At 51.8% G+C, this 13,803-nt stretch overlaps 1 protein-coding gene across 2 annotated transcripts in view; it reads left to right on the top strand.

Moving 5' to 3' along the window:
* Positions 1–13,803, top strand: part of Slc8a2 (solute carrier family 8 member A2) — a 28,876-nt gene that overhangs the window by 6,118 nt on the left and 8,955 nt on the right. For both annotated transcript variants that reach the window (XM_074057829.1, XM_020179615.2), the window contains exons 3-4: positions 3,480–4,141; positions 8,766–9,188. In XM_074057829.1, coding sequence (XP_073913930.1) covers positions 3,480–4,141; positions 8,766–9,188 — 1,085 coding nt within the window. The remainder of the gene's footprint in view (positions 1–3,479; positions 4,142–8,765; positions 9,189–13,803) is intronic.

Below are 13,803 nucleotides of genomic sequence, written 5' to 3'. Positions count from 1 at the left end.
CTGGCTGCCATGGTGAAAAGTGCAAAATGAGGCATTATATGGTTTTCAGATGCTATTAAAAGGAGCAGTCTGAGACCTAGGGGACAGAGGAAGGGTGGGGGATCCCCACCACTGAGTAGACAAGTAGTCAAGAGGTGTCTCTCCAGAAATACCAGAGACCTGGATTATGGGATGTTTTCATTAGAAAAGTGACATGAAGTGAGTGTTGCCAATTCCTCCTAGAAAGACTGGTTGACCTCTGGATGTCCTTCAACATTGCTGTGTGACCTCAGACAAAGCCTAGACCCTCTCTGGGCCTCTGTTGTCATGTCTGAATCATGAAGATGGTTGGACTACACCAGGGGTTCTCCATATTCTACATACCCCCTTTTCAGAATATGTGTTGTTATGGATGTGAGAATTTGCTTCATGGATCCTGAAGACAGAGTCCTGGGGTCAGATCCCATCTCTGCCACTCCCTGGCTTCGTGACCTTGGGCAAGTTTCTTGCCTTTTCTAGGCCTCACTTTTCCCACCTATAAAATGGGATCATCTCAGTGCTGATGAAAAGGAAAGATTCCACATGTGTACACTTCAGCTCCTCTGTCCTTGTGACAGGGTAGCCTGATTTGGGTCCTTACTTGTAATGAGTAACTGGATTTAAGAAAAAGAAAATGGGGTGAGGTATGGTGGTGCACCCCTGTAATCCCAGCTACATGGGAAACAGTGGTAGGAAGATCATAGCCTGTAGCCAGCCCTGGGTAAAACCTGGAGCCCTTATCTAAAAAATAACTGAAGCAAAAAAAGGGCTGGGAAGTGTGGCTCAAGTGGTAAAGCACCTGCCTAGCAAGAGTGAGGCCCTGAGTTCAAACTACAGAGACAGAGGGACAGAGAGACAGAGAGAATGAGACTGATCAGGAATGGTTCCATGCAAGAAGGAGAGGCAGAGAAGCTGGGAACCACGAGATTCAAAATGAGTGTATTTCATGTCTGTGAAACCATACAGGAAAATCCTTCAAATATACACAAAACTCCAGCTGTTATGCGCAGGCTGTCACAGACACGAGTGTCCAGTGGGACAAGATCCTGTGTCTCAGGAATCTCTGGAACCCAGGACTTCACACATGCTAGGCAAGCGCGCTACCACTGAGCCACCCCAGCCTTCAGGCCTTTTGCTTGTAGTTTGAGACAGGGTCTTACTAACTTTGCCCTGGCTGGCCTCAAACTCAAGATCCTCCTACCTCCACCTCCTGAGTAGTAGGTGGCGTGAGCCACCTTGCCTGACTCAGGAAATTAAGTCTTAGAGGTTGAGATTCTGTTCTGCTTAATGGAGAATTCCCAGGAATATACATAGCAGTGACTTCAGTTAATAAAAGTGAAGAGTGTTCTCACAGTTGGTGCTAAAAACTACGCCTCCGTTTCACAAATGCGCCCATGGCGGGTGACTTTGTGCTGTTTCACTATTTCCATGTCCTGCCTTTTCTCAGTCACCAATAAACACAGTGACAACAGGATGTGGCCACTGGGTCTTAAAAACTCTTTCCCCAGTTGGCAAAGTGGCTCAAGTGGTAAGAGTGCCTGCCTAGCAAACGTGATGCTTTGAATTCAAATCCCAGTGCTGCCAAAAAGAAAACAAGAAACAAAATTCTTTCCCTATTAGACACTTATTTGTAAGGACTTCCTGGGGCCATCTTCTGTTTTTTCTTCTTTGTCTTTAATAAGAAAGGCAACATCCGGGTCTTTACATGGGTATCTTCCAGGCAGACCTTGGTGGAAGGTTCCTGTTCTCAGCAATTCCAACATAATCAGAATAGTGACAACAATAATGACAGTGCTCTTTTTATTTCTTCAGGGTTCCCCATGGGCTAGGAGCTAAGTGCTAAGGGTACATGTGCTCATTCCGCCTTGGAAATGTCTTAGTTTGTTTGTTTGTTTGTTTTTTAATTTGACAGAGTTTTTAACTCAGGGCCTCAAACTTGCTAGGCAGGTGCTCTACCACTTGAGCCATGCTCCCAGACCTTTTTTGCTTGGTTCATTTTCAGATAGGCTCTTAAGCTTTTGCTTGGGTCTACTTGGGACTGTGATTCTCCTCCCTCCTCCCCCTGAGTAGCTGGGATGATAGGCATGCACCATCACACCTGGCAAGATGTTCCAACTTTGCAGACCAAAAGACTGGGACACACAGTGCTGTTTTCAAAGCACACTCTCAGCTCAGAGCTGCGCCCTCTCTACATGGGAGTTCATCAGAGGAGACTGCGTGGTGATGAACCAAACTTATGCCTCTTTTACAGTCAGTTCTGTGGTGCTGGGGTGGCAGGGATTGAGGCAATTTTGGTAAGCAGAGAGCAGATCTGAGGATGGGTTTTTACAGGCATCACAGTTGAGGGGGAAGCCCAGTGTGGTGGAGCATGCCTATAATCCCAACACTCTGGAGGCTGAGGCAGGAGGATCTTGAGTTCCACGCCAGGCTCAGCAACAAAGCAAGACTTTGTCTTGAAAAATCAAAAACAAAAACCAAAAGCGATGGAGGAGAGAAGGGCAGGAAGAGATGCAGGCTCTTATTCACAAGTGCTGGGACATCTGTCAGAGCAGGGACATCTGTCACTTGGTGGTGGCTAAGAATGTCTGTCTAGCATGTGAGCAGCTAGATGTAGTTCTCAGTGTATAAAAGGTAGATGGATAAGTGAGGAGGCAGGTAAAGGATACACACACATACTAACACACACACACACACACGGGGCTCTCTGGAGAGATACAGACATTGAGAGGACAGAGAAAGGAAAACTTTGAGGACTTAAAAGGAAGAGCGATGAGTGTCTACAAAAAGATTTTTTAAAAAGGACATGAAGATAAGGAGAGCGAGCAACAAGGAAGAGAGGCAGGGAGAAAGGAGAGAGAGAAGCAGGAGAGATTGAAACCATCATCTGAGGCACACAAGCATGACGGGGAGAGGCGGAGACACAGAGATGGAGAGAGATGGATTGGAAGAGATGGGGAAGAAGGGAAAGGTGGACAGATGGATGAGTGGATGGATGGATGGATGGATGGATGGAGAGAGGCAGAGATGATCAGAGACAAAAAGGGATAAAAAGATGGGGAGAGTAGGGGGAAAGGAGAGAAATGGATGGGTGGACGGGTGAGTGGAGGCTGAATGGGTTGGGTGGATGGATGGGTAGTTGGATAAGTGGAATGGACGGATGGAGGAGTGGGTGGAATGGACGGATGGATGAGTGGGTGGAATGGATGGATGGTTGGGTGGGGTGGATGGATTGAAGGGTGGGAGGGCGGGTGGGCTGATGGATAGGTGGGTGGGTGGGATGAATGGGCGGGCGGAGGGGTGGAGGGAGGGAGACAGGGATGATCAGAGGAGGGGGGCGGGCAGGTGGAGACGGAGGGAGCGAGCCGGGAGGGCCGGTGAGCGGGGCTGGCGCGGGTCGGAGCGCCCCCTGCCGGCGCGGCGGCCCCGGCGCTGGGTGCTGACGGCCCTCCGCCCGGCCGCAGGTGTGGGAGGCGCTGCTGACCCTGGTGTTCTTCCCGGTGTGCGTGGTGTTCGCCTGGATGGCCGACAAGCGGCTGCTCTTCTACAAGTACGTGTACAAGCGCTACCGCACCGACCCGCGCAGCGGCATCATCATCGGCGCGGAGGGCGACCCGCCCAAGAGCATCGAGCTGGACGGCACGTTCGTGGGCGCCGAGGCGGGCGAGCTGGGCGGCCTGGGCCCGGGCCCCGCCGAGGCGCGCGAGCTGGACGCCAGCCGGCGCGAGGTCATCCAGATCCTCAAGGACCTCAAGCAGAAGCACCCCGACAAGGACCTGGAGCAGCTGGTGGGCATCGCCAACTACTACGCGCTGCTGCACCAGCAGAAGAGCCGCGCCTTCTACCGCATCCAGGCCACGCGCCTCATGACCGGCGCGGGCAACGTGCTGCGGCGACACGCGGCCGACGCGTCCCGCAGGGCCGCCCCGGCCGACGGCGCGGGCGACGACGAGGACGACGGCGCCAGCCGCATCTTCTTCGAGCCCAGCCTGTACCACTGCCTGGAGAACTGCGGCTCCGTGCTGCTGTCCGTCACCTGCCAGGGCGGCGAGGGCAACAGCACCTTCTACGTGGACTACCGCACCGAGGACGGCTCGGCCAAGGCCGGCTCCGACTACGAGTACAGGTGGGGACGGACACGGGGACCCGGACGGACGGACGGCCCGCTCCCTCACCCATTCACCTGTCCAGTCGCTCGCACATTCATTCGTTTATCCATTCGTTCATTCCGCCTTTCACTCTCTCATTTGTGAAGCCACTCACTTGTCCTTTCATTCATTCATTCACGCTCTCATTCGGTCACTCATTCGCTCACTTACTCTAGCCAATCACTCATTCATAACTTGTTCACGCACTCATTCATTCATTCATTCACTCACTCATTCATCCACTCGTTCGTTCATTCACATATTCATTTGTCATTCACTCACTTGCTCTCATTCATTCCCTCATTCATTCATTCACGTACTCATTTGTTCAGTCATTCATCCACTCATTCATTCACGCATTCCACCCCCATTCATTTGGTCATTCATTCATTCATTCACTCATTCATGACTTGGTCACTTTTTTTGCACTCACCCATTCATTCATTACCCATTGGTTCACTCATTCACTCATTCATGTTTGTTTGCTTTGTCAGTACTGAGCATGGAACCAGCACCTCACTACCTAACACTCACCTAACTACCTAGCACCTCACTAACTACCTAGGTCCCCAGTCTTTCTTTTTCCTTTTTTTTTTTTTTTTTTTGCAGTACCGGGGCTTGAACTCAGCCTACACCTTGAGTCACTCCCACTCCACCAGCCCTTCTTTTGTGGGTTTTTTTTCCCCAAGATAGGGTCTCATGAACCATTTGCCCTGGCTGACTTTGCACTGCAATCCTCCTGATCTCTGCCTCCTGAGTAGCTAGGATTACAGGTGTGAGCCAGCACAGCCCAGCTTTGGTTTATTTATTTATTTATTTATTTACTTATTTTTAAGCTAGGTTCTCACTTTACCCAGGCTGTCCTGGGATCTTCCTGCTACTGTTTCCTGAGTAGCTGGGATTACAGATGGGGACCACCACACCCTGTTACTATGCTGTTTTGATCATTACAGTTTTATGTGTGCCTCACTACCTGGAATGATAAATGCTCCCTTCCACACACAGATTCATAATAAAAACATTTATACAGACCCACTCCGTACCCAATTTGAAGCTAGTTAAGGTACTCATACTGTGTCCAGTATTGTCCATTGCTTCATGTTTCCCAGTTTTAGCTATTAGAGCTTCAGTGTATGTTTTATTACCTGATTGGGTATTATAAGACGTAAAATAAAAAAATGTACTGAGCACCTAGTTCTAGATTATGTCTTACCACAGGTAAAATCACTTACCTCAGATTGTTCACAATTAGTCGTTAGTTATCCATAGCTCTGGTTCAAAACCATGCTGGTCTTGTATGCAACCCAGGCTGGCCAGGAACTCATGATCTTCCTGTGTCAGACTCCTGAGTGCTGGGATTATAGGCATGCCCCACCACACCTGATTCTGTGCTGTTTTTTAATGAACACAGTTTTGTTACCTGGTAAATAGCTGTTCTCCTGCATTCATAATACCATTAACATTTAGTGGTCACCTACTGTGTGCCAGGCACTGACCCAGGCCTCTGATAAACACAGTGACTGACAGTCAAGCTCTCTGTCTTCACACCCCCCTCCCATATTCTTCATTTGTCTGTGGTTTTCTGTACATGCCACACTAGTTTAATTATGGTAGCTCCATTAAATGTTTTGCTACCTGGTAGATCAAACACCTCGCACACTATTACTAAAGCAAAAATGCTTAACGAGCCAGACTCAGTGGTTCACATCTGTAATCACAGCTACTTGGGAGGCAGAGATCAGGAGGATCATGGTTTGAGGCCAGCCTGTGCAAAAAGCTAGCAAGACCCCATCTCAATGACTTAGCCATGCATGGTGGTGTGCATCAGTCATATCAGCACTGTAGGAGATGTCGATAGGAGGATCACAGTCCGGGCTGTCCCTGGAGGAAAAACATGACTCTACCTGAAAAAGAGCTAAAGCAAAAAGGGCTGGGGTGTGGCTCAAGTGGTAGAGCGCCTGCCTATTAAGTATAAGGCCCTGAGTTCAAACCCCAGTATCAAAAAAAAAAAAATAGGGTGAGCAGAAAGGGACAGCCAAAGTGTCACTATGTCTTTGGTTCCCATACAAAGCAACCCACAATTTGCCCTGTACTGAGTCTCTCTCTCTCTCTCTCTCTCTCTCTCTCTCTCTCTCTCTCTCTCTCTCTCTCATCTTCCATTCTCACTTCCCATAATAACACTTACCGTGTGTCTGCGGTGTGCCAGAGATGGATCTGGTAATGGTGACCAGCAGTGAAAACACATGGAGTCCTTGTCAACCTGGAGGTGACCTTCCCCTGGAAAAGCCATGGGTAAAGGGTCAGTTGATGACAAAAGCTGGGCAGAGGAAGAAGCAGGGTTGAAGGGGAAAGGGTTGGTGGCCGGCTTCTCTTGTGTGCCACCCTGGGTAGAGTGCAGACCCCACAGTAAACAGACCCTGGGTTCTGCAGCAAGCAGCCCCCCTCAGCCCCTCCTCCTCTTCCTGGAGATGCATTCTCTGGTTTTTAGTTCCAGCTCTGCACCTCAGTGGAGACCTTCCGTAGCCTGGGTCCCCTCTCTCCTCTGTCACTTTCCTTCCTTTCTCTCCCTCCCTCCCTGTCTCCCTCCTTCTTGAAGGAAGGGTACTGGGCTTGAACAAGCTAGGCAAGCACTCTACTACATAAGCTATGTCCCCAGCCTTTTTGTTTATATTTTTTTGTTTTGAGACAGGGTCTCAGTAACTTTGCCCAGCTGGCCTCAAACTCAGTCCTTCTGCCTCTACCTCCCTTGGGATGTGGGATTACAGGAATGAGCCACCATACCTTCCTTTTTTTTTTCTCCTAAAACAAGGTCTCACTATGTAGCTTGGGCTGGCATCGAACTCCTGATCCTGCTACACCAGCCTCCTGAGTGGTAGGAGTACCCAGCTCTGCCCAACTTTTTATTTTGAAAATGTTCACACCCACAGAGGGTGATGAATTCAGTTTGATGAATCCTCATATAACCCTCACCCAGAATCCCAGGCTGTTTGCTTTCACTGTTTCAATGTAACATCATTTGTGACAGTCTATGAGAGTGACCCGCAGACCATTCACCCCTAAATCCTTGAGTGTGTGTCATCCCAAGAATAATGATGTCCCTCCATAGTCAGTGCACAGTGATCACATGGAGGAATTTAACACTGAGTGGATATCACCCTGTGACATCCTATGACTGAATTCTCCTTCCTTCTCTTCCCATTCCATCAGAACCACACACTGTGTTTGGTTGTCACATCTCTGTCCTGGGTCAGTCTCTCAGCCTTCCCATGACTTTGGTGTCCCTGAAGCTTTTTTTCTTTTTCTTTTGTTTTTTTTTTTTTTTTGGCAGTATCAGAATTTAAACTCAAGACCTCCTGCTTGCTGGACAGGTGCTCTAACACCTGAACCAGGCCCCCAGCTCTCCCCAAAGCATTTGAAGAGGCTGAGCCAGGCCTTAATTTGAGTTTGTTGCCTTGTAATTAGACTGGAGTTCTGCACCTGAGGCAGGAATTCCATGGGAGGGTTGCTCCTGGGTGCACTGTATCAGGAAGCACACCAAGTCCACTTGCCCATTACTGGAGCTGTCCATTGTTTGGTAAAGATAATGCTAAATGGTGCACACCTGTAATCCCAGCTACTCAGGAGGCAGAGATCAGGAGGATTGTGATTTGAGGCCAGACAGGACAAAAAGTCATCTCAACCCATAAGCTGAGCATGGTGGCTCATTCCTGTTATTCTGGCTGCACAGCACACATAGGTAGGAGGGTGCCAGTCTTAGGCCAGCCCCTGGGGAAAAACACAAGACCCTACCTGAAAAAATAACTAAAGGAAAAAGGACTAGGGGTGGGGCTCAATAAATTTGAATCATTCTGGGATTTCAGAATTCTAAGATTTAAGCTTAAACTTAAGAGATAGCAGAAGGTGGGAAATTCAGGAACGTATCTATTTTTTTGGTAGTGCTTGTTAGGCTTGATCCACACCCCCAGTACTTTTTGCTTTGGCTATTTTTCACTAAATTAATAATGTGTAATTGTCTCTGGGATACATGGGGAGAGGACCCAGCATCATTCAGCACAGGGCACAGGTGCTCAGGGTGTGTTTGTGGAATGAATGAACAAGGCCATTTGACGTAGTGCGGACTTCCCCTCTCAGGAGGCACCTGAGAACACCGTGAAGGATTTTTATCAGAGGAGTGATGAGGTCTGTCCTAAGGGCCCTAAATCCCTGCTACTCAAGTGTGGTCCCGGAACCAGAATCCACAGGCCCTGGAACTACTTAGAAATGAAAACTCTGGGAGCAGGCTTTCGAACCCGACTCCTGCTTTAAGAGATCCCCGGGGGATCCACGTGCACGCTAAATTTTGAGAAGCGGGCTGGAGAACACTGCAGGCTCCTGCTTCCTCGCCTGGAGCTTGCCTGTCAACTAACCCCCACCTTCTCCTTTCGGTCGCCTCCCCCAAGAAGCCCGCCCTCCTGATCCTCATGAGTCCTACTTGGGAGGGGGCTGATGTTCCGCCCAACCCCCCTGCATGGCCTCCTCCAGGAAGCCATCGTGATCCCCACACACACTAATTACCGGCCATTGACCGGCCCTCCCTCCCATTCTCCCCCGCCTCCGCCACAGCGAGGGCACGCTGGTGTTCAAGCCAGGCGAGACGCAGAAGGAGGTGCGCATCGGTATCATCGACGACGACATCTTTGAGGAGGACGAGCACTTCTTCGTGCGCCTGCTGAACCTGCGCGTGGGCGACGCGCAGGGCATGTTCGAGCCGGACGGCGGTGGGCGGCCCAAGGGGCGGCTGGTGGCGCCGCTGCTGGCCACCGTCACCATCCTGGACGACGACCACGCGGGCATCTTCTCCTTCCAGGACCGCCTGCTGCACGTGAGCGAGTGCATGGGCACCGTGGACGTGCGCGTGGTGCGCAGCTCGGGCGCGCGCGGCACCGTGCGCCTCCCCTACCGCACGGTGGACGGCACGGCCCGCGGCGGCGGCGTGCACTACGAGGACGCGTGCGGCGAGCTCGAGTTCGGCGACGACGAGACCATGTGAGCGCGCGGCCGGCGGGCGGGGGCGGGGCCTGGAGCAGGTTGGATAAGTGGGCGGGGTCTGGAGATGGGGCGGAACCTCGTAGATGGGTGGAGCCATGCTAGGGAAAGGAGCGTGGCCGGCAGAGGGGGTGGGGCCCCTGACAATGGGCGGGGCCTGGGGCAAGCCCCAGCAATGGAGATTGACAAGGTTGGGAGGCGTGGCCTGAAAGTAGGTAGGGCCTGAGACGGTGGAAACCTTGTAGGTGGGTGGGGCCATGCTAGAGAAAGGGAGTTAGACTGGGAGTGGGCGGGGCTGTGGGGTACTGGGCGGGGCCTTGACAGTGGGCGGGGCCTGGAGATAGGGCAGAACCTTGTATATGGGTGGGGCCGTGCTATTGAAAAGGAGCTTAGCTGGGAGAGGGCGGGGCTGCTGAGATCTGGCGGGGCCTCGGAGGGAGGGCCAAGCTCGAGAAAGGGGCGAGTCTGTGGAGGGAGGGCTGGCCCTCAGATGCGGGGGTATTAGGGAGGCATCCCAGAGAAGTGGAGCTTGGCTGGTTAGAGGGCGAGAGCTGTAGTGACAGAGTGGGCTTACTGTAGATAGGTGGGGTCTGTGCTGGGCCATGTCAGAGAAATGAAACGACTGGGTAGACGGGCAAGGCCTGGGTAGGTCGTGATTGTGAGCTGGACCAGAGAAGGGGCCGGACAAGTAAGAAGGGCCTGGGGTGTAAGGTGAGGACAGATGGACAGGAGATGGGTTAGGGATTTGGGGAGGGAAAAGTGATGTGGCACCTTAACTGGTAACTGGTGGAGATGTGGCCTAGAGGAGAGACCCACAGAGATGAGGGGAGGATCCTAACGCGGTGGGTCGCTGTCTGTGCAGAGAGGCAGCGCCAAGGCGATGGTTGAAGTCTGAGTACAGACAGGAAATGCACGTGGGCCGAGGAAAAAGGCGGGGCCCACGGATGTGGGTGGGGCCGGGAGGAGGGCTTGTGAGTGCGAGGAAGATCCTGGGGACATAGCAGGAGACCTATGGGGAATGTGGACCAGACTTTAGGGGAAGATGGTGTAGGAGTGCGGGGGCCTAGGCAGGTGAGCACTGGGGCAACTGGAGGGCTGGATCCACAGACACACATACGTAGACACACAGACTGGCCCAGCCATTCACACAGACACACGCGTGGACACAGACACATACACCCAACGTAATCCCGGCTGTTCTCACACAGGACCAGCCGCCCCCTGGCTCAGATGCCTGCAGCCTCACCTCCCCCATGCCCCTGCTGGGTGCACACCGCGCCTCCGGCTCCTTTGCCCGCTCCCTGCCGCCCCCGCAGCCCGTCTGTCTCCCTCCTCTCTGCCGCCCACACGCCTCCCACCCGGCTGAGCCCCCACCGCGCTCCCTCCTCCTCTCCCTCCCTCCTCCTCCTCCCCCTCCCATCCTCCCTGCCTCGCCTGGGCAGCGCTCAGCTGCTCAGGCTCCCCAGCTCTCCATCTCGCGCTTTGCATCTGCGTCTCTAGCTTCCCAGGCGATCTTTCTCTGGGTCCCTGTGTCTTAATTAATCTCTGTCTCTCTGTCCCCAGTGACCAGTTCTCTGGCTCAAGTTATATTTCAGACGCAGACTCCAGAGCCCTCCATCTCTCTGTCTGATTTAAGGGTTGTTGAGAACTTGGATTGCTAGCTGCTAGGAGGGAGAGAAGGTACAATCCTGGCCTCATCTCTTACACCCAAGAGGCAGGGGGAATCCTGTCCTTGTAGTCTAAATGCTTCCCTCTTGTTGCTGCAACCCCACAGGGCCGTCTCCTCCCACACGGATGGCTTCCCCAGCCTGGGACACCTTCTGTCCCCCACCCCCGTGCAAAGCTTCCAGCTGTGGTTTTAGGAGGCAGAGAACAGGAGGCTAATTAGCGTTTAGGGAAACACATCCTTCTTCTGAGGGGCAGGCGCTAATTAGAAGCGCTTGGAAGCAACCAGGCTAGAGAAGAGACCTGGGCAGGATCAACACAGAGATTGGGGGGGCGAGGGGGAGAGAGAGCGAGAGAGAGAGAGAGAGACAGAGACAGAGAGAGACAGAGAGAGACAGAGGAGACTAGAGGAAAAGACAGGGAAAATCAGAGACAGTTTAACAGAGACAAGACAGCAAAAGAGGGACAGACACAAAAAGACAGAAAAAGGGATAGAGACAATGGAAGAAGGAAACAGATGCATTCATTGAGAAGAAAGAGATTGGGAAGACTGCAGTCCGGGAAGACTGAAAGGGAGAGAGATGGAGGGCAGATAAAAATGACATGGAGCTCCAGAGGCTCAGACCCAGGGAAAGAGATCTTCACGATGCTACGAAGAGGAGGGAGAATTGGGATCAGTAAGAGACAAGGGGGGCCAGGATGAGAAAGAGATGGCTGAAATCAGAGGCTTTGAGGGTGAGGGGCAGGGGAGTGGGTTTTCTAGGAAACAAGGGAGCAGGCTGAGGACGAGGCTGCTTGCTTAGAACTGAGGAAGCCCTTGTCTACCTAGAGTCTTTTATTTATTTATTTTGCAGTACTGGGGTTTGAACTCAGGTACTACACCTTGAGCCACTCCACCAACCCTTTTTTATGAGAGGATTTTTGGAGAGAGGGTCTTGCAAACTGTTTGCCCGGGCTGGCTTCAAACCATGATCCTCCTGATCTCTGCTTCCTGAGTGGTTAGGATTACAGGAGTGGCCACCAGAGCCCGGCTAGAGTATTTCTTGCTGTCTCCTATATGCTGAGTTTCTCTTCCTAGGTCTGCCAGGGAACTAGTTGACGTGCCTGTCACCGCATGTCAGTCACCATGTGTCAGTCACTGCTTGTCAGTGGATCACGGCGTGTCTTCCAGAGTGCACGATGGGGATGTGTGTGTCACCATGCCAGTGTGTCACTGTGTCGGCAGCTGCGTGCTTCTTGGTGTGAGCAGCGTGTGTTGGGAGACCCCAGTACTTGGTGTGCTGTTTCAGCACCAGGGACAGATCCCAGGCCCCTCCTTAGGTCAGGGTGGCCCTTTCTTCCCACCTACAGGAAATTTAAAATATCTTGGAATGAGGAGGGTGGAGGAGGGAGCTTGTCCCCACATAACCGTCTCGTGTGCAGCATCCCTTGCACGGGCTTGGCTGTGGGCTGTGTCTGTTCGTTGAGATGCCTCCTCTTTTGGTATACTAGGGAAGGAACCCAGGGCCTCCTGCATGCTAGGCAAGCACAATACCACTTGAACTGCACCCCCAGCCCTCTTGTTTGTATTTTGTTTTTGAGACAGGGTCTCCCTCACTTTGTCCTGCCTGGCCTCAAACTTGAGATCCTCCTGCCTCCGCCTCCCAAGTAGCTGAGATTACAGGTGTGTACCACCATGCCTGGCTTGAGATTCCTCTGTTGAATGACTACATGATTGAAACCCTTCTGTTTGGATTGTATTAGCTTTGATTATTTCATTCTTGGGGCAAGGAGAGAAGAATCCAGATAAAGAAGAAAAGGCAGAGAAAAGGGGAGTGACCACAACAGAGGGAGGGTCAGAGACAGCAAAAGAGAGAGAGAAAGATGAAGAGAGACAGAGGTCCAGAGTGAAGTTTAGATGGCAGAGAGAGTGAAATCTCAGAAGTGTGATCCGTGACACCACAGTGGGGCTCTGCAGGTTGGCGATGGTTGTGGTGGGGGTGTCGTGCTAACAGGCATCTGGTCTGTGCAATTTTGCTGCAGAGTGTGAGGGCTGTGGAGGTGGGTGGTGTGATTGGTGGTGTTTCTTCTGTTGGGTGACAGTGTGGGCAGGTTGTTTGTGTGGCTGGGTTCTGGGACCAGGCCTTGTGTGCCACATACACAGTTCCTCCAGCTCAGAGAGTTTCTAGTGGGAGATCTGGGGGCATTCTGGGGTTGTGGGGCTTTGTGATTGTGGGGATGTGGGTCGTGTGTCTGAAGGGGACAGGTAACGGTCTGGCTGTCTCCCTGCCACCCCCTGGCTGCCATTAGCACTCAGTTAAAGCTCCAGGTGGGGTCAGGATGGAGGTCAGGAAGTGGAGGACTTTCTATACTGAAGGACTTCAGTAAACAAAATATTTGTGGAGGGCCTGCTGTGTGCCAGACACTGTTCTCGGTATCGGGAATACAACAAAGAACAGAAGTGAGCTTACCTGGTGGAAATTATAAAGTGAGGTGGCAAAGAAAAACATAAATGAAACAAGTAAATACATTAGATGGTGTGTTAGAATGTGTTTGGAGGCCAAGTGTGGCCGTCCACCCCTGTAATTTCAGCTACTCAGGAGGCAGAGTTAGGAGGATCATGGTCTAAAGCTGGCCTAGGCAAAATCGTGAGACCCTGTCTGAAAAAAACAAAAAACTAAAGACAAAAACCGTGGGGATTTGAGTCAAGGGGTAGAGTGCTTTCCTAGCAAGAAGGAGGCCCTGGGTTCAATCCAGGCAAGACCAAAAAGTACACAAAACAATGTGATTTGGAAAAAAAGAAGGCTGAGCAGGGCGAAGGGGTGGGGCAGTTGAGAGGGGTGGCAATGGATTTCTTTTTTTTTTTTTTTTCTTTCTTTTTTGCGGTACTGGGGCTTGAACTCAGAGCCTTCACCTTGAGCTACTCCCCAGCCCTATTTTTGTAAAGGGTTTTTCGAGAAAGGGTCTGGCG

This window comes from Castor canadensis, chromosome 16, assembly GCF_047511655.1.
Source record: "Castor canadensis chromosome 16, mCasCan1.hap1v2, whole genome shotgun sequence".
In the NCBI taxonomy this organism is placed as follows: Eukaryota; Metazoa; Chordata; class Mammalia; order Rodentia; family Castoridae; genus Castor; species Castor canadensis.
Note: the sequence above shows the minus strand (reverse complement) of the source record. Positions and strands in the feature narration are given on the sequence as shown.